Source organism: Bos javanicus, chromosome 6 (genome assembly GCF_032452875.1).
Source record: "Bos javanicus breed banteng chromosome 6, ARS-OSU_banteng_1.0, whole genome shotgun sequence".
Lineage (NCBI taxonomy): Eukaryota > Metazoa > Chordata > Mammalia > Artiodactyla > Bovidae > Bos > Bos javanicus.
This window is the reverse complement of record NC_083873.1, coordinates 102,850,028-102,870,594: the sequence shown is the minus strand read 5'-3', so window position 1 is coordinate 102,870,594 and position 20,567 is coordinate 102,850,028. Positions and strand designations below refer to the sequence as shown.

Here is a 20,567-nt window from a genome sequence, read left to right as displayed (position 1 = left end):
GTTGGGAAGAGGCCTTGGAGAAGGGAACAGTCATCCACTCCAGTATTCTGGCGTGGAGAACTCCATGGACTGTATAGTCCATGAGGTAACAAAGACTCCACGACTGAGCTACTTTCACTTTAAACTATTTCAAAAGTTGCCAGTTTCTAGCCAATAGGAAAGAGAAGTGAGAAGGAAAGTGGCCAGGTGCATCACCTCTGCTCATATTCCATTGGCCAGAACTTAGCCACGTGGGCATGCCTTGCTGCAAGGAAGCCTGGGAAATGGAGTCCCCCTCTGGGCAGCGATGTGCTCCTCTAAAATCCAAAGATTTTACTGCCTAATACAAAGAAGAGGAGAATGAATATAATTCTCAATCTGTACATCAACATGCAACCCAGAATCTAAATATACTTGGAATGCAAAAGAACTCTACCGGTTTAAATTTTTACTTTGCGAATATTCATTCATTTTTATATTACCATAGAATATTAATATATTCTGTATTAACATTGAAGAAGTTTAAACTTTGTATTCATTTTATCAGAAAGATATTTTATGTTATACTATCTTTCCTTATCCAGGCTTTAGCTATGATATGCAAGTGATGTATGGCAAGCAATGCATATAATATGAATCATGCTGTATTCTCAGCTCTCCTCCTCAGCATTGACGGGTATTTCCAGGATGCAATAGTTCTGTACAACAATATTCAGGCAGATCTGGTGATTTTTGTTGTTATTTTCTTTATTTAATTTAATAGATTCCAGCTTATTAGTTGTAGACACCAGTGAGAATATGATGAAAATTGTGGATCCTTCTGTCCGTCTCTTTGCCACCCCATGGACTGTAGCCTACCAGGCTCCTCTGGCCATGGGATTCTCCAGGCAAGAATACTGGAGTGGGTTGCCATGCCCTCCTCCAGGGGATTGTCCCAACCCAGGGATCAAACCCAGGTCTCCTGAATTGCACACAGATTCTTTATCATCTGAGTCATCAGGGAAACCCCTCTACTTAAACATACCAACAATTTAGCAGATAATTTTAGAGAGAATAGAGACACCTTCCCCTGTGAAGCTCAGTTTCAGAGTGTCTTGATTTTCCCCCTGTCTTCCATAGAAACCTGGGAAATAAATCTACCACAAATGTTGAATTGAGAGCTAGTGATGCAATGAAGCAGAGCTGGTGGAGAATGATCTCTGGCGACAATGACAGCTGGGATCAGCAGCACCGGTGTTATTGTAGTACCAGTGTTACTGGCCACATTCAGAGTCATTATGAGCAGGATCAGCAGAACAAGCCAGTGTCCAGCGCTTTGTGGTACAATCAGTGGCTTCTGGGCTGAATGAGTTTTTCTGCACATTAAGCCATGTTTTCTAAACATTTCATATAAGCTTCCTTTTTTCGGAACATTGTTAGCTTCTCCAGCTAACAGTAAACTTTTCCATTTAAAGGGGTTCTTTCAAAGTTACAGGTCTAGGAAAACAAACCATTAGAAAATGATTGAGAGGCTCTTGGTTTCTTTATATGCCAAGAACAAGATGAAATATAAGCATTTGCTTTGCTTATATTTCAAGCAGATGGGGCCGTATTCATACATTCATGAATGTTATTCCACTGCTTGAAACTTTCAGTGGCTCATCCTCAAACTGAAGTGGAATCAGGCTCTGTCATTTCTTGGATTTTATTTATTTTTAATATATTTTTAATTGGAGTATGATTGCTTTACAATGCTATATTAGTTTAGTTTGGGGATTTTAAACTAGAATAATTAACTTAGCTTTTCTGTGCTTCATTTGATCTTCTATAGTTTGTATGTTTTTAAACAGGTATAGAAAAGATGTGAAAACCTGTCTTTTCTCCTTAACCTGGCATTCAGAGACCTTCACCTCCGATCCTGGTCCACCTTTCTAGTCTCTCCTTTGATCACTTCCCCTTCCCTCTTCCTCTCGTCCAAATGCTTTGATGACAACAAATCTTTAAACTCAAACCTTAATGTGCCAGAAACAATTCCATCCACTTTCTTCTCTGTCTCCTTTCCATGGGATGTGTCTCTCCCTGTTTTCTTTTTCAGTCTCCAAGGTCCACTTAGGTTGTCCAGGACTTCCTCCACTTGGCTGTTAACCCAGCCAGTGTTCTGTGGTCCCATCACTTTGGAACATGGGTAGCCTAACACCTGCGTTCACACGTCTGAGCTCATGAGGCTTTTTGGTTGCAAGAACAAAGCCCGTCTTAGGTAGCCTCAGAAAGGTGGGTGTACTGCCAGGATACAGGTGGCTCTTAAGAGTCAAGAAGGTCACGGAGATCCAAGAAGGCCTGATAGACAACAGGAGAGTCAGGAACCAAGCGTGAGAGCAAGAAGATTATGATTTTGTCCCTCAGTGTCAGGAGCTCGATCATTTTCCATTTTGTGCTCCATGATTAATGGACTTAAACTTTCTCCCTATTTCTGCCTGTCTGTATTTTCCCATCTATTTTTGTTTGGACCACTTTCTGACCTCTCTTTCCCCAACAGCCAGATCTCCAGAGAGGGGAACTCAGATTAGACCTCAAGCCACCATCAGGCAGAGCCTTTGTAACAGGCCTGCTCTGAGGCTATTGGCCCATCCATCTTGGGTGGGGTGCTCAACCCACCTGATCACCTGCTGTGAGGAGGGGCATATGGGTGACTGGAACCTGGTCAGCTACATCTCAGGCAACCAAGAGGTCTGTGCATAGACAGTTATCCTCTGAAGAAACTGTGGGTTGGTGGGAACCTGTAGGTTAATAAAGCCAGATAACTAATCTGTAAAGTCAGAGAACAGAAATGTAGATGTGCCAATGGGCTACTTCAGAATCTCCTGGGACCCTGCTTGAAATACATAACTTGGGGTTTTACTCCAGATCTATTGGGTTAAAATCTCGAGGAAGAAGATTAGAAAACTGTGTGTATTTTGTCTACCATAGGCTTGACGTTGTGAGGGAACAGAGAGGTGTGAAGGATGGGAAGGGTCAGACTGAAGACTGGGAAGTCTTGATTCTCTGAATGAATTTGTAGGGAGCGTTAGTGGTAAAGAACCCTCCTGCCAATGCAGGAGACGTAAGAGACCCGGGTTCAATCCCTGGATCAGGAAGATCCCCTGGAGGAGGGCATGGCAACCCACTCCAGTATTCTTGCCTAGAGAATCCCATGGACAGAGGAGCCTGGCGGGCTACAGTCCATGGGGTCACAAAGAGTCAGACATAACTGAAGCAACTTAGCATGTATATGATGTGCTCTAGTGGCCGTGTGGGTGAAAACACATTGGAAAATGTGGAAATACTTGGGACTTCCCTGGCGGTCCAGTGGTTAAGACTTCGCCTTCCAAGGCAGGGGGCGTAAGATTGCTAAGATTGCACAGGCGTCATGGCCAAAAAACAAAAATGTAAAACAGAAGCAATATTGTAAAAAAAAAAAAAAAAATGCAGTAAAGACTTCAAAAGTGATCCATATTAGAAGAAAAAAAAAAAAAAAACTCTTAAAAAAAACCAAAATGGAAGTGCTGAGATTTGGTCATTTCCTTCAGGGAAACAGTGTAAAGAACGTGTGTCCCTGTAGTTCCAAAAGTTTACACTTCAGACAATCTGAGAGACCAGAAAGAGCTAATGTTAAACCCAAACACCATGAACTTTTGGTGTGGCCTAATACAAAAAGCTGAGAGCTGGCTTCCCTTTTCCCCCTTATCCATAACAGATCCATTTAGTGAAATATCATAAGCAACATGAAAAGTAATTTTATCAAATGTGACCTGAATTATCAATAAAATTAAATGTTCAGGAAATAAGGAAATCTTCTGTTTTAATGGGAGAAAGCTAATAAACTATTTTGCCAGGTCTTAAAGGAAAAGTTGTTTCATATCCTAAAAATTGGCATCACTATAAGAAATAAGCACATACTTCTGGATATTATAATCTTTATTACAAAACAAATATTTTAGGTTGAGGTAACATTTCAAAGGGTATTAGGCAAAAATCAACTGAATTCTATACACACAATTTTGCTATGTGCAACACAAATAGAGTACTCCAAGAACAGTTTTTCTAGCTTTGCACATGGATTGATCTTAGAAAAAAATTAAGCTGATAGTTGTCTATTTAAAGAGGAATTTCATTTTTCCACCCTCCCCCACCCAGTCCTCCATATCATCACCAGTGGTAAGGGAGGTGACGCTCATGGGAGTGTCACACACACACACATACACACACAAAAAAGGAAAAAATCAAAAAGGGTTAATTAATTGAAAAAAGAATTTTTGCTTATCTGAAGCACATTACTGCGCCCTGTTTTGAAAACACTTTCACAAACTAAATGTTTATTCATATAGGATTTTCTATTGTTGATACCAAGGATAAATAGAATTGTCTAGCCTTAAATGGAGAAATCCCATGCAACGTTCTGACTCCAGTGTCTTTCCTGCTGTGAAGCCCTCTCTAATTCTCAAGGCAAAGTGCGCCCTCTTCTGTGAATCCATATGTTTTGTTCATTATCTGTGTTAATAGCAATCACCGCACTGGATTGTAATAATTCTTGCTTTTGTCATATTTATCCCTTTTCAGCTTTATTTACCCTCTATAAGCTTCTCAGAGATCAAACTAGTCAATTCTGAAGGAAATTAACCCTGAATATTCATTGAAAGGACTGATGCTGAAGCTGAAACTCCAATACTTTGGCCACCTGATGCGGAGAGCCCACTCATTGGAAAAGACCCTGATGTTGGGAAAGATTGAAGGCACAAGGAGAAGGGGGCAACAGAGGATGAGATGGTTAGATAGCATCACTGACTCAATGGACATGAATTTGAGCAAACTCCGGAGTTAGGAGAGGACAGAGGAGCCTGGTGTGCTGCAGTCCATGGGTCACAAAGAGATGGACACAACTTAGAGCCTGAACAACAACAAAACCTTCTCCTCAGGAGCAAGAGACAAGTCTTTAAGCTTCTTGACCTCCTCGCCACCCAGTGCAGTGCCTGGTACATAGCACAACCTGTGTAACTGTGCGTTAGGTTAATGAGTTAGGAACTATTTCAGCTGTGAAGCAACAACACACATCTTTCCTTGCTTCAGGTCTCCCATGGAGGGTGTTCTAGTGACATTTTCCATTATTGAAACCTCTATGGTTTGATGACATCCTAGACACAAACAAGTATAACATCGAGCATTTCCTTTCAGAAAGAAATGGCCTCAGGCTATTCTTCTGATACAAACGTCAATAAATTACGGTTATGATTTTCCCTAGTCTCCAGCCTCCAGGACGCCTGTCTGTGAGAGGCGCTCAGGCACGCCCATGCTAATAGCCATCTTGGCAATCATTGTCATCCTGATCTCCGATGGGTTTGTTGTGGTACGCATCGACTGTTAATTTTCTGCTTTCTACCTCAGTGTTTTTAGCTTGGGCCTCTTCCTCACTGCTTGACACGCTCTCGGTCGAGTTGCTGTCCTCTTTCGATCTGCTGCTGTCCTGGGAATCGCTACCATCGTCCTCCTCAGACGGGCTCTCCTGGCTCCGGCTCTGGGTCTGGGCGCCCTCCTGGCTAGAACTGTTCTGCTCTTCAGTGGACTCTGGGCTCTCCTCCGAGGACCTGAGGCTCTCATGGGATTCGCTGTCAGCCTGTTCCTCTGTGGATGTGCTCTCTGAATCGGAGGGCTTATCCAACACGCCCTCCTCACTGGACTCACTATCCGCCTGATGTTCTCTGGAGTGACTGGTGGCGTTGTCGGGGTTGTCACCCCTGGACTCATGGAGCGCCTCTTCCTGAGATTCGCTACTGTTTTCTTGAGAAGGCAGGTCGACCTCTTGACTAGACTCGCTGCTGGGGTCTTGGACATCCTGACTGTCTTCCGGGGACCGGTTCTCCTCACTCTCTTGTCGAGATTCACTCTTGCTGTGTTCCCTGGATTGGCCGAGGCCGGCTTCTTTGGAGTCGGGGTTTTCGGTGGAGTCACTCATGACTTCTATCGTGCGGCTATCGTCAAGCTCCCCTCTGCCATCTTCCTCAGGAAGACGAGACTTCCGGAAGAATTTCCTGCGGGGATACGCGGCTGCTGGGCTCTCATGGGAATCCTGGGTGCTTGCCTGCTCCTCATCGTCCCCTTTCGATTCTCTTGACTTGAGGCCGGCATCGCTTATTGGGGAGTTGCCCCTCTCGCTCCTGTAGGCGCCCGGGTCATCGCTCTGCATCCCTTCATCGTCGAACTCAGAGCCATCCCCGTGGCTGCTGTCCCCCTCACTGCCGCCTCCCACCCAGTGCTCCTCACTGTCGCTGTCTGGAGTGGAGTCACCGCCCTCGGGCCTGCTGTTCCCCTCATCCTCACGGTCAAGGTCCCTGCTCTCGCTGGTGGTATCACGGGCCCCCTCATCCCCTTGTGGGGTGCTGTCTTCCCTGGATCGTGTGGTGTCAGCCGAGTCTTCGTCGCTTCCAAGCCTGGAGTCCCCTCCTGATCGTCTCTCTTCGGGTCCTGGGCCACCATCATCATCCCCAAAGGTGTCATCTCCGCTCTCGTCTTCATCATCATCTTTATTATCACCTTCGCTTCCTCCCCTCCGAGAGAGGCCGCCAGCTGGTCTATGAACATGTTGCTGATCATCAAGGCCCAGGACCTCCTCGGATTCTGTGCTGTCACTGGGGTCTTCATTTGCCTGGAGTTTGGGGTTAAGAGACATGGTCAGTACCCCCAGGAGCTGCTCTAGAGGGTTGTACCTAATGCCCATCTAGGCTCTTTTTGTTTTCTTCTTCCTGTGTCCCTCATCTAAGCCATGTTCAGTTCTATGGCTCAATAATGTCTCAAACAGGGGTTAAAAAGAAGGAAGGGAAGTTGAAAGTCAAGTCATCCCATTTTCCATAGGCACCATTCACTCAGTGCTGCACAAATCTTTTCAAAATGTTCTCTAGAAATTACGTTTATGAAACTCAAATCATATTGTAAGTCTGAGTCCTTAAGGGATACTTTCAGAAATTTTTTTGTAAATTAAAGAATTGATTTATAATACTCCTCAAACTATTTGGTTTAAAACAGTGAAAGTAAGCGTGTTGGTCACTCAGTCATGTCTGACTCTTTGCGATCCCATGGACTGTAACCCACCAGGTTCCTCTGTCCATGGGATTCTCTAGGCAAGAATTCTGGAGTGGATTGCTATTCCCTTCTCCAGAGTATCTTCCAGACCCAGGAATCGAATCCAGGTCTCCTGCATTGCAGGCAGATTGTTTACCGTCTGAGCCACTAGGGAAGATATACTCATCAAATTATTTGGTTTAAAATAGAGGTTTTTTTAAAATACTGGGTGATTTTGAAATGACTCAGATATTTTTTCAAACCAACTCTGGGGCTGGGGATGGAAATGTATTAGAGCAGGTGAATGAAACCTTTGGCTGAAATGAAAGTATAATATTGCAGTAAGGTATAGATCTCACCAAAACCATATTTATACTGGTTTGCACAGGCAGAGAGTTGCCTATAGAAGGCTCAGCTGAAGGAGTGTACCTGGGGTGATATCTGAGTTCTAAGTGTAGCTCAGAGGGATGATCCCCAGAAATAAAACAATTGGATGCTCTACTCAGATAAGGAAGGTCAATGAGCCTTCATTCATCACGCACTGGAAAAATCTACTCTCTCTCTACTGCTGCTGTTTAATCACTAAGTTGTGTCCGACTCTTTGTGACTCCATGAACTATAGCCTGCCAGGCTACATGGGATTTCCCAGGCAAGAATAGTGGAGTCAGGTGCCATTTCCTTCTCCAGTGGATCCTCCTGACCCAGGGGTGGAATCCATGTCTCCGGCATTGGCAGGCAGATTCTTTACCACTGAGCCACCTGGGAAGCCCAAGCAACTTGCCCATTTTTTTTTTTTTCTTTTCCCACCTGACCCTACTCATCAGTGTCTGAGTTCTGACGGGAGGGAATACAGGGTGATGACACTCTTCCCATCACTAGAATTTACATGAATCTGCTGGAACTGAGCATCCATGGAGCTTTTCTTACCTCAGTAGTCTCATATTGCACCCCCCGCCCAAAACTGTTGCTGTCATCTAAGAGCTCAGAGAACATGGAGGTTATAAATCACAAGGTCTCCCCAAAAAGAGCGTTTCCCCAATTCTATGCTTATAAATGTATACAATGTTCGTCTGATGAATCTTCAGTCAACATCCTAGAAGAAACCCAGCTCCTAGGATAAGTGGAGCCCAGGGGATTGAGTTTGGTTAAAACGACAGGACAGTTAAGAAAGCAATGACTAAATGTCTTAGGAAAATGAAAAGAAGAAGGAGGGGGAGAGAAAAGGGGGGACAGGGAGGAGGCATAGGAAAGCAGAAGGGAAGAAAAAAAATGCTAGCAAGTTTTTTATTACAGAGATATAAGCTAAGGGCTTCCCTCATAGGTCGTTGGTAAAGAATCCACCTGTAATGCAGGAGACCCCAGTTCGATTCCTGGGTCAGGAAGATCCACTGGAGAAGGGATAGGCTATCCACTCCAGTATTCTTGGGCTTCCCTTGTGGTTCAGCTGGTAAAGAATCTGCCTGCAATGCAGGAGACCTGGGTTCAATTGCTGGCTTGGGAAGATCCCCTGGAAAAGGGAAAGACTACCCGCTCTAGTATTCTGGCCTGGAGAATTCCATGGGCTGTATAGTCCATGGAGTTGCTAAGAGTTGGACACGACTGAGCAACTTTCACTTTCAAGCTAAGTCAGCTTTTCTATCTCCCAGGGCCACAGATGAGAAACTATTTTTTAAAAAAAGAAGTCATTACTGAAGCAACTGTCCTCTTAAAGTTTCCTCAGGGCAAGAGCTAGTCTCTCCTGTAGCGGTCTAGCAGGATTCTGGGCACAGAGGCAGTCTTCAGGCGCTGAAGGTATCTCACATGAACCAGAATGTTTTTCTCTGCCTGGTCTGAACTGCTCCAGTTGTAAAAGCAATATCTGAGATTTATGAGCAAGCTGTTGTCTAACAGAGTATATGACTCTCTCTGTGTATGTGTGTGTGAGTGTGTTCTCTTTAACTAGAGGAACATTTAGGGCCACAGTGTCTATCATCTGGCCCCAGTGATAAATATGGAATGAAGAGCGTGTCTACCTCTGAGTTCTCCCACTCTTTTTTCCTTCCTATTTTATAGGACTTTTTAGACAGCATAACCAAAGTTTAGAACATCTTATATTTAGAACAGTCACCAGGTAATTTAATCTAACATCATTTCCTTCAACTCCTAAGTAGCCTGGAAAGTTAAGAAAGGTCTGTTTAATTACCTGTTCCTCTGAGCTAAGTTTACTTTCTTCTGATGACTCACTGCTCTCCTAAAAAGAAAAAAAAAATGTTGTTGTTTATTTTTCATGTTAGTAATTCCTGAGGAAAGGAAAGAAAACATGGAGTGCATCAAAAATTGTGGTTTGGATTTACAGCTTTCCAAATGGCCTGAGATGATGAGAAGAGAGTCAAAGTGATTTTATGAGATGTTTATAATAAATAAATATTATAAAATATTTTAAAATACAAAAGAATATTATAAAATATAAAAAGTCCTATAAAATAGGAAGGAAAAAAGAGTGGGAGAATTCAGAGGTAGACATGCTCTTCATTCCATATTTATCACTGAGGCCAAAAAATAAATTAGAGTGTTGGGGAGTTTGGGAGGGTCATGGACACACTGCTATATTAAAAATGGATAACCAACAAGGACCTACCGCATAGCACACGGAACTCTACTCAATGTTGTACAACAGTCTGGATAGAAGGGGGAGCGGGTGGGTTGGGGGAGAATGGATACATATATATGTATGGCTTAGACCCTTTGCTGTTCACCTGAAACTACCACAGCATTGTTAATCAGCTATACCCAATACAAAATAAAAAGCTTAAAGTTTGGAAAAATAAATGAGATAGTTACCAAAGGTGGTGTTGGTGTATGAGCCAAATGACCCTGTAGCAAAGGGAGGAAAACAAGTTACTCCTTCACAGGTGGATCATATCATTGCAAACATTCATAATAATTTTAGGGTTTTTTTTAGCTTATTGATAGATATTTTATATTTACATGAGTATTAATGATATTTTATAATGAAATGGCTAAAAAAATGAATGAATGTGAGACCAATGGCATAAAAAGGTCTTGTACATAAAAAAACTTAGAAGATTTTCATATTTCCCATAGTTAGAGAAAAATAAAATTTCTTTGAAGAAAAATACACAACCCAGAAAAAATATAAGATAGAAAAAATAGCAGTAGAACTCATAAACCCAGATTTAAAGTGTCAATTCACTCCTTGGCTTGTGTTTTAGCCCTGAAAACTGTCTTAAGGGTAGTACTGAAATTCATGTGTTTCAGGAAACACTTAGGTCTTAGGTAAACTCTAATGGCTGGACAATTCACGTCACCTCTGTGATGTCAGGTTCTTATTCCTAAATTTAGAATATTAGCAACCACTTTGCTTATTGCTCATGGTTGCTGTGAGGAGGAATTTGGCTAATGCTTATGAAAGCCTCTTGAGACCATTCAGTATGATATAACCTGAAGAAATGATCCCTTTTGAGAACACTCAAAAGGATTATAAAATATCCTTTATGAAATTGAGTAGTGGACAAAACTGAATAGAAAAAAGCCACCTGTCTTGAGTCATGTAAGATCACCAAAATCGCAAAATGCTAAGTCTGAAAATTAGTCACAGTTCTGATTTATTTTACTTTCTTTAATCTTATAAGAGCTCTAAGAATGCCTGTACCATCTCTGGTCCCCTCTCCCCACCTACTCTCCTCCTCCCCCTTGAGCAGGACAAAAGTCCCGAATCCCATGTGGCTCAAAGCGGCTAAGTGATGGATGTGCAGACCCAAGGTGCCAACGAGAGCAGAGAGGAGCTGCTGGGAGCACATCTTCAGCAAACCTCTCGGCAGTCCTGGGCTGGGGATCTCTCCTAGACGGGAAAGCCATGGTCACTCTAAGTCTCTGGCCTGCGACACTGCCGCAGGCACCGTGGCAGACTCTACTCCAGTCACTTAAAGGGTAGAAGGGAGCCAGACATTCTTATTTTTCTCATGCTAAGGCTAGGCCTGAGACTACTGCATGTTTGTGGCACTCTGGCTAAACGAAAGGATCCACAGCAGCTGCTTTTAAACTAACCAGCCCAAGGACATCCCTGGCGAAAGTTCATGTAAGAAACTTTGCAATGCCTATTCCAGCCTCAAGCAGGGGCAGGACCCTGTCTCAGGCCTTGGACACTATCTAGCCAGCACTAACAGTACTGTGCCCTGTGCTCTATCACTCAGTCATGTCCACCTCTTTGCGAGTCGGACCGTAGCCAGACTGTAGCCTGGACTGTACGGACTACAGTAGCCTGCCAGGCCCCTCTGTCCATGGGGATTCTCCAGTATTCTCAAGAATACTGGAGCGGGTTGCCAAGCCCACCTCCAGGGGATCTTCCCAGTCCAGGGATCGAACCCAGGTCTCCTGCATTGCTGGCAGATTCTTTACTGTCTGAGTCAGCAGGAAAGCCCTAGCATTATGCCCTAGCTGTGTCAAACCTGGCAGGCTATAGTCCATGGGGTCTCAAAGAGTCAGACACAACTTAGTAACTAAACAACCAGCTGTAGCATATGTAAAAGCCGGCAGGAAATAGGTAATGAAACACATTCTGATTTAAGTTAAGATTTTAACCCTCACGTGTACAGTCAGTCCTTCATATGCATGAGTTTCACATCCACACACTCAACCAGCCTCAGATCAAAAATAGTAGGGAAAAAAAGAAAGGTGGGAAGGAAAGAAGGGAAGAAAGAAAGAAAAAAAGAGAAACTTCCAGAAAGTTCCCAAAGGCAAAACGTACTTGATGCACTCCAGCAAGTATTTGCATGGCATTTTATTAGGTATTATAGGTAATCTAAAGATGATTTAAAGTATACATGAATATGGGCACAGGTTATATGAAAATACTATGCAATTTTATATAAGCATTGAGCATCCATGGATCTTGGTATCCACAGAGGTCCCAGAACTAAATCCCTTATGGATACGGAGTGACAACTGTAGCTCCAATCTTGAAAAGCTGCTGACTTCCTAGACCTGGTTCCTTTCCAAGAAGGATATAACACTCAGTAAAAATACAGATTCTGGGGCCAGAGTGACCTGGGTTCAAAGTCTGGCATGAACCCTAATTAACCATATTACCTATACAGATTGGGTTATTTTCTGTGTCTCAGAGTTCTCATTTGTAAAATAAGAATAAAATACAATACCTAATTCATTGGGGATACTGTGAAGATTCAAAAAGTTAACACAAGCAAAACAAAGAACTGTGTCTGGCAATGGCTCCTGAGTTACTGAGCATTAAGAACTATTGGATTAGCTCTCATTCCAAAGACTCTGGTGTTCTCTCATTCTTTCTCCCCCCCCCCCACTTCCAGGACTTGACCTCCTAACCTCTTGCCTACCAGACATCTGATAAAACAGATCTCTAGTCCTAATTTTTCAAGGACAAACTTGGTTCATTGTCAACCATCCCCTTGCTCTACCACACAGACCGATCATGAAAATAAAGCTAAAGGAAAAAAATGCTTCCTCGCCAAATTACACTATTAAGTTGAAGTCAAAGCATTATATAAACTACATTTTCTTATAAAAACTAGAAATCATAGCCCTTACCCTCTATATCTCAGGTTACTAATGTGTTCATTAAAATCATTAGTAGTTTCAACATTTGCAGTGAAGCCAATTTGGTTATACTAATAACATACTAAAATAAAAATATTTCCAAAAATCTTATTTCTACTCACCTTCCATTCTTCAGAGCTCTTGGATTCAGTATTTTGATACCTGGCTACCTAGAAAATTTGGTACACATGGTCAGTCTCCAGAAATTTCCAAGGTAGCAGGTGTTCACATATCACAGAGTTAGAAGGAGTAGTCGTCAAATTTTAGCATGAATAAGAATAAGAATCGCCTTGCTAAACCACAAGTTGCCGTGTCCCATCCCCAGAGAGTCTGGTTCTGTAGGTCTGAGTTAGGACCTGAGAATTTACATTTTTAACAAGGTCCTAGTTGATCCTGACGCAGCTGGTCTGGGGATAACATTTTGAGAACCATGGCTTATAAGGAAGAAAATGAGCATCTTCCTATATGAATGCTGTCCGAGCAGAATAAGGGATAAATTGGATGATATTTTAAAGAAAGAATCTTCCTAGGAATTTACTATTGTCATCTGACTGGAACATGCACAACCACTTTCAGTTCAGTTCAGATCAGATCAGTCGCTCAGTCATGTCTGACTCTTTGCGACCCCATGAATCACAGCACACTAGGCCTCCCTGTCCATCACCAACTCCCGGAGTTCACCCAGGCTCACGTCCATCGAGTCAGTGATGCCATCCAGCCATCTCATCCTCTGTCGTCCCCTTCTTCTCCTGCCCCCAATCCCTCCCATCATCAGAGTCTTTTCCAATGAGTCAACTCTTCACATGAGGTGGCCAAAGTTTAGCTTATAATAAATGACATGTGCAGTGTTAGATATAAAGGTTTCTTTTTCATACATCTCTATCCTGATACTTACTGGAAGAGCACAGGAAAGTCCCCACAGGAACATAAGCAGGATGGTGGTCTTCATAGCCATCTGTGTCACCCCTACCTGTGATGAAAGACAGAAGATGATTTTCTTCACACCAAAGAAATGTAAGAGCTTCAACTTTTAACAATTTCGATGGATATTTAGATGAGTTTATTTTTTAACTGATGAATAGCTAAATAAAATGCACTATATCCATACAATGGAATATTCAGTTCAGTTCAGTTCAGTCGCTCAGTCGTGTCCAGCTCTTTGCGACCCCATGAATCGCAGCACGCCAGGCCTCCCTGTCCATCAATGGAATATTATTCAGCCATAACAAGGAATGAAGTATTGATGCATGCTTCAAAGTAGAGGAATCTTGCAAACATTATATTGAGTGAAAGAAGCCAGGCACCAAAGATCATATACTGTATGATTCCATTCATAGGAAAGGTCCATTGAAGGCAAATCTATAGAGACAGAAAGTAAGTGTTTGCCCAGGGCTGGAGCAACTAAGCACAACAGAGCACAGAGGAGATCAGGGCTTCCCTGATGGATCAGCAGGTAAAGGACCTTCCTGCAATGCAGGAGACAAAGGCGATGTGGGTTCAGTCTCTGGGTGTGGAAGATCCCCTGGAGAAGGAAAATGACAGCCCACTTCAGTATCCTTGCCTGAAAATCCCATGGACAGAGGAGCCTGGCCAGCAACAGTCCAAAGAGTTGCAAAGAGTCAGACATGACTGAGCAACTGAGCACTAAAGAGAAGATGAGGTGTTGGAGTGACAGCTAATGGGTGAATTTTGGACATAATGAAATGTTCTAAAATTGATTTTGGTGAAGGTTGTTAAACTCTGAGTGTACAAAAAAAATCAATGGTATACTTCAGTGGATGAAGTATATGTGTGAATTATTAGGTTTATTAGGATTTTTTAAAAACTTCACTCCCAAGAGATAAATTGAAAACTTTTCAATAAGAAGCTCTATAAATACTTCTTAACTAATACATAAGCTATGATAAATGAAGGAAAAGTAAGGAAAGAGCAATAGAGAAATTTCTGATCTTTCAGTTTGACACTGATTATGCAGACCAATGTGTCAGAACAGACTGGCAAATATCATTCCACAAAACTACATTATTGATACCACTGACAGATGTGGGCATTTGTCTTCACACACACACACACACACACACACACACACACATGCAGGGATCCTCAGTCATGTTTATAACCTCACAATAACATCTAAACAAACTCGATTGGTTTTGCATTTTCTTCATCTGCAAGAAACCCATGATGTAGCCTTCATATTATGGCTCCAGAGAGCGTGCCATATCCACTGTGCTCCTTTTAGTCATACATTATACATGATTATGCTAAATTTTTTCAGCGTCATTCACAGTACTGAAAGATCCAGGGAAGATTAGAGGTTTGGGATACACTTGTGAATCACACTGAGAGAAACCTGCCAAATTAAACTGTATTTTCCTGGAGGGTGGCTTCATTTCACACCTCAAGAACTGGTGGTTTGAAAAGCAATTTGTTCTATATCTAAAAATAAATGTCCTCAATGCTAATGTAAAAAGTTATTGAAGTGATTTAAAAGGAAAATAATTTGCCTGGCACTCATGAGCCCTGGGGCTGTCCTAACAGATGGATGTCCAAACATTGTTTGGAAAGTCCTGCAGGCTGATTTGAGACTTTACTTCTACTGATTTGTGTCTTTAAATGTTAAAATATACTATGCTGGTGACAAAAGATCTAAGCTAGGGACTTCCCTAAAAGTCCAATGGTTAAGACTTTGTACTTCCAATGCAAGAGGTGCAGGTTCGAACCCTAATCAGGGAACTAAGATCCCACATGCCACACAGCCAAGACCAAAACCAAAAATTATATGAGACAAAGATCCCCAGGCTTGGCTGTATGTAAGTATCACCTGGGGAGATTTAAAGCAATCAGACAGTCATTCAGTCATGTCCATGGAATTTTCCAGGTAGAGAGTGGGTTACCATTTCCTCCTCCAGGAGATCTTCCCAGCCCAGGGATGGAACCCATATCTCTTGCATCTCCTGCATTGGCAAGCGGATTCTTTACCACCAGCAATACCAGTGCACAAATTGCACCACAGGATAATAAATCTGTCCGCTGAGGGTGGAAGCCAGCATGGGTTTGTTTTTAAAAGTGCTCCAAAGTGACTTCAACCTCTGATCCCAGAAATAATTGTACCTTGCTCAATAATGACTGAATACACTGAATAACGTCTGAAACACTGGGCTCAAGAAGTCATCTAGTCGTATTGTTTAAATTTATTCAGGAAAACAATAGAAATCCTAAGGTAAGGAGACTGAGAAGGTGCCTGCCTCATTTCTACAATTCTACACCCAAATGGTCCAGCAGGGTCACTCATCCCTCATCCTGAGCACATTCCGCGTCAACATCACTACGCTTTGTGTTATTTTCTTCATCCTAATTCAGCACACTTCATATCAGTCCATGTGCTTTAATAATATTTTGATTCCTTTTTCAAATCTTTCACCTAATATCAACAATCTGAAAATGCTCAGCTGCCCCTAAAACAAGCCTAATTCAACTTTCAAAGGAAACCAGAATATCTCATCCCAAAATATGCCTCTGACACAAAAATTCTGTTGAGCTGGAGGCACTTAAGAAAGAGCAGATGCCAGAAGGGTGTTCTGATCCTCCTTTTCCTACCTGGAAGCAGGAGATAAATCCCATGTGAAAGCTGCCCCCTGTCCCGGGGGGAGGGAAGACAGTCTCTTTAGCAGGGATGGAGGCAAGGCTGAGGGAATTCTGTACAAACAGACCTTGTTAACCTAACCCAACCTTCCTGGGGACTTCTCCACAAGCTACTGGCCCTAGCTCAGATCCCCTAGGTCTTGTCAGTTCTTCACAAATGTATTGTTTCTTTGCCTAAAAGTTGTAAAAGCTTCTGTTGCAGTCACTTCAGGTCCTCATTCTCTTGGGAAGGCACCCGTGTACATGTGGAAATTTTAATAAAACATGTAGGCTCTTCTCCTGCTATTCTGTCTTCTGCCAGTTTAATTTTTAGGCCCAGTCAGAGACCCTAAGAAAGTAGAGGAAAAATTTTCCTCCCTTACACTTTAGTTACCACAATCAAAACATCTTTTAAGTTCTTAGATTCATTTCTTTAAAAAAAAAAAAAAGTCTTTATTGAATTTGTTACAATACTGCTTCTGTTTTTTGTTTTTTTTCTTTATGTTTGGTGTTTTTGACCCAAAGGCATGTGGGATCTTAACTCCCCAACCAGGGATCGAACCCTCACCTGATGCACTGGAAGGCAAAGTCTTAACCACTGGACCACCAGGGAAGTCCCTTAGGTTCATTTCATAAGGAAAGTTTCTGCTGAATACAATACTATCAAAATAACTGTATGCCAATGGTGCTGGCTTCATAGGTCTAATGGCTCACCATTTTAATTTTCAAAGTGAAATCTGAATATAGTAATAACTTCATGGTACTCTGAAAACCAGTAAATATTCCAGTCTTGATAAAAAGCCAACAAATATTGAGTTCTTCTCTTGTATTTTCTTTGGCTTCTCTCTAATCTGAATAACAAAACAATGAAGCAGTACTCTAACACTAATGAATGTTGTGTGTCTCACGAAGGACGGGCGTGCTTCTAGTGTTCAGTTTTGCAGGGATGGAATATTATGAAATGCAAGGAAGATGCAGCAATTTGCTCATGCTTCTAGAAATACCATTTAGCACCCTGACTCAAAGTCACAATTTTCCAAGTGGAAGTCTGGTAAACTAAAATAAAATACACCCTGGGGTCCTGAGAGAGCTGATGCTGCCTCCTGTAGAATATAGTCTGCTATCAAGCCTTAAAGTCAGAGCTTTAAGCCCTATGCTAGGTTTTCAATGAGTGTTTTTGATAAAAATAATTATACTTGTGTGAAGTATATTCCAGATGAGAGCTCCAAACTCTTATAAACTTTTTAACCAACCACATCAAAAGTGTAGAAGCAGATATGCAGTAGCCCTACTCTGGGTAATAAATGAACAAAAAATCTACTAGCGTGAGAGATGAATCCAGAACCCCAAGTTCTTCTTCAGTGATTGGTAAGTGTCACTTTTACATTGCACCTGCTGTCATTCTACAATGAGAATACATAACAAAAGGAAATCCATAACCTCAAGATTGCCAGGAGAAATATCAATAACCTCAGAAATGCAGATGACACCACACTTATGGCAGAAAGCAAAGAACTAAAGAGCCTCTTGATGAAAGTGAAAGAGGAGAGTGAAAAAGTTGGCTTAAAACTCAACATTCAGAAAACTAAGATCATGGCATCTGGTCCCATCACTCCATGGCAAATAGATGGGGAATCAATGGAAACAGTGACAGACTTTATTTTGGGGGGCTCCAAAATCACTGCAGATGGTTGGTGACTGCAGCTATGAAATTAAAAGACTCTTGCTCCTGGGAAGAAAAACTATGACCAACTAGACAACATAGTAAAAAGCAAAGATATTACTTTGCCAACAAATGTCCATCTAGTCAAAAGTATGGTTTTTCCGGTAGTCATGTATGGATGTGAGAGTTGGATTATAAGGAGTTGGACTATAAATCTGAGCGCTGAGGAATTGATGTTTTTGAACTGTGGTGTTGAAGAAGACTCTTGAGAGTCCCTTGGACTGCAAGGAGATCCAACCAGTTATCCTGAAGGAAATCAGTCCTGAATATTTATTGGAAGGACTGATGCTGAAGCTGAAACTCCAATTCCTTGGCCACCTGATGTGAAGAACTGACTCACTGGGAAAGACCCTGATGCTGGAAAAGATTGAAGGCAGGAGGAGAAGGGGACAACAGAGGATGAGATGGTTTAATGGCATCACTGACTCTATGGACATGAGTTTGAGTAACTCTGGGAATTGGTGATGGACAGGGAAGCCTGGTGTGCTGCAGTCCATGGGGTTGCAAAGAGTCGGACATGACTGAGCAACTGAACTGACAACCTCAATTTGAGTTTCACCTATTTGGAAGTGTGTGTTTTAGAGGCTTTTAACCTTTACCAGTTTTTTCCCCAGAGTTGAGAAGATCCAACTCCTGAAGATATTCTGGATCTGGAGAAGGGTATTTCAATCTCTTTCCTCTCTGGCCACCCTCAAGTAGTGCAGAATTTCTAGAATTTCCTCAAAGTTAATATTCATGTGTATATATTTTCTTTTATGTAAACTAAAATGAAAGAGATAGGCCGAAGGAAGGAAATCAAAACTTGAAAAATTATAGGCTGACTATATCATGCTTACTTTCCTTATGTTTGGATTAATGTTGTCTTCCTTAATAAGACTAATGAACAATATACCCACTTATTAGCAGTCAATAAATATCTATTGAGAACGTTCTATGAGCTAGGCACTGTTCTAGATACTCGAGTATACAGCAGTGTGTCAAGCTGGTTTTACAAAAGCAAAATTACCCAGAACCCAACTAATCAGAACCCCTATTAGCTAGAATTTGATTTGTTACTACTTTTTTAAAATAAAGTGCATTTTGACCAGGACATGGATTCTATTAGAAATTCAGAAAACCAACCAAGTAAATCAATAAAAATTCCAGTCATTCCAACTGTAATTGTCTTGAGGTCAGCTATAAGCATCCCTTTGTTAGATGCTTTCAACCACAGTACAATAACTCCTAGGTGTTGCCAAATTAAATATAAATGTGAAAGGCCTCTTAGCATCTGAGACACATTGGTTCACATTACCATTCAGGAAGAGGGGGGAGGTTCTAACAGATAAATGTCCATTAGAAAATTGTTTGGTTGTTTACTTATTTTAACCAACCAGAACAAAGTATTGGGTTGGCCAAAAAGTTCATTCCAGTTTTTCATAACAACCCATGGGAAAACCCAAATGACATTTTTGGCCAACCCAATAGCATAGTCTACTTGGCCCTCAGTTAAACATAAAGTCTGGGTCAGCAGACACTATCACTCCCGAAGAAGACAAGTCCTTGATGTGTTGCTATTACACATGGGATCTTCAAGACATCATGCAGAAAAGCATTGCCTGACCACAGCTCCCACTGTCTGTTATGGAAGACAGACACTTCTGATAAAGATGAAAAAAAGGGATAAATGCAAACAAATGTTTTAAGTACAGATGGACAGGAGTATACTGCTGTGCTCTACACTAAGAAAGGTTTTTAAAAGATAGTTATATTCTACATTTATTGAACTCTGATGGTGTGTAAGATATCATCTTAACATGAATACACAGCTAAACAACAGAAGAACATTTATTGAACTCAGATAGTGTGTAAGACATCACGCTTACATGAATATCCAGCTAAACACCAGAAAAATAGTGTAAGTAACACACCTTTGGTTTATTTCAGTGGTCTTAGCATCTCCTTTCAGCTACTCAATTCATAAGAATATTATTGGATGAATACCATCATATGATTTTGAATTTAAAAGACCATATTTTGAAAGTTCTGCCAGTCTAGTTTAGATTCTTTTATGTCTTGTGGGCCATGAACATACCTATACCCATAAAACCTAAATGTAAAAGCTTTATTTGTTTTGCTAATTAAAGCCAAACTTCAAAATGACCTTCCATCTGCCTCTTGATAAATAAACTCCCTTTCAGAAGTACCATGCAGAAATCTAATTAAAGTGTTACTGAGAAAATCACCTGTCTCTATTGACAACGTGTCATTTTAATACCGCTGTTTACTGGCATAAACAGCAAAGGTACAAATGAAATCGTTTTTACCCAAGGCACAGTTCTCCCCATCTTTCTCTGTATGGCATAACGCTTCTCAAACGTGTACATATATTAATATTTTCCAAACAACACAGCAGAAGTTATTTTTTAGAATTTAGGAATGAAAATATCTTACCCTCTTCAATTAACAAAGACTTTTCCCCCAAAGGCTCAACAATCAGGCTGAAGTTCTTGAAGAGGAAATCTGTAACAATGAAGCCTCTCTTGGGTTGAGGTTCTGAACACTTCTCTGATGGTGCAGGAATTTAAACACTGCTTCAGCTCTTCACAGCCAATCAACTTCG

General features: G+C 41.6%; 1 protein-coding gene across 2 annotated transcripts; it reads right to left on the bottom strand.

Annotated features, from left to right (window-relative positions):
* Nucleotides 1-3,894: 3,894 nt before the first annotated feature.
* Nucleotides 3,895-20,509, bottom strand: DMP1 (dentin matrix acidic phosphoprotein 1). Of its 2 annotated transcripts, XM_061420766.1 has the most exons (6): nt 20,399-20,509; nt 13,514-13,588; nt 12,741-12,788; nt 9,868-9,900; nt 9,230-9,277; nt 3,895-6,634 (listed from the first exon to the last, which is right to left on the bottom strand). In XM_061420766.1, exons 2-6 carry the CDS (start codon nt 13,571-13,573, stop codon nt 5,285-5,287), a joined length of 1,539 nt encoding a protein of 512 aa, XP_061276750.1. In that variant the 5' UTR covers nt 13,574-13,588; nt 20,399-20,509; the 3' UTR covers nt 3,895-5,284. The 2 variants fall into 2 exon arrangements, with proteins under 2 accessions (XP_061276750.1, XP_061276752.1); XM_061420768.1 differs by lacking the exons at nt 9,230-9,277; nt 9,868-9,900.
* Between the last annotated feature and the right edge of the window lie 58 nt (nt 20,510-20,567).

Excerpts from the sequence above, each read along its gene's own strand:
- DMP1 (XM_061420766.1), bottom strand. The coding sequence starts at position 13,573 with ATGGCTATGAAGACCACCATCCTGCTTATGTTCCTGTGGGGACTTTCC. Across the intron at positions 9,278-9,867 it reads ATACACCAACACCACCTTTG|GAGAGCAGTGAGTCATCAGA; the intron begins GTAACTATCTCA and ends TTTTCTTTTTAG. Across the intron at positions 6,635-9,229 it reads AACTTAGCTCAGAGGAACAG|GCAAATGAAGACCCCAGTGA; the intron begins GTAATTAAACAG and ends CCCAAACTCCAG.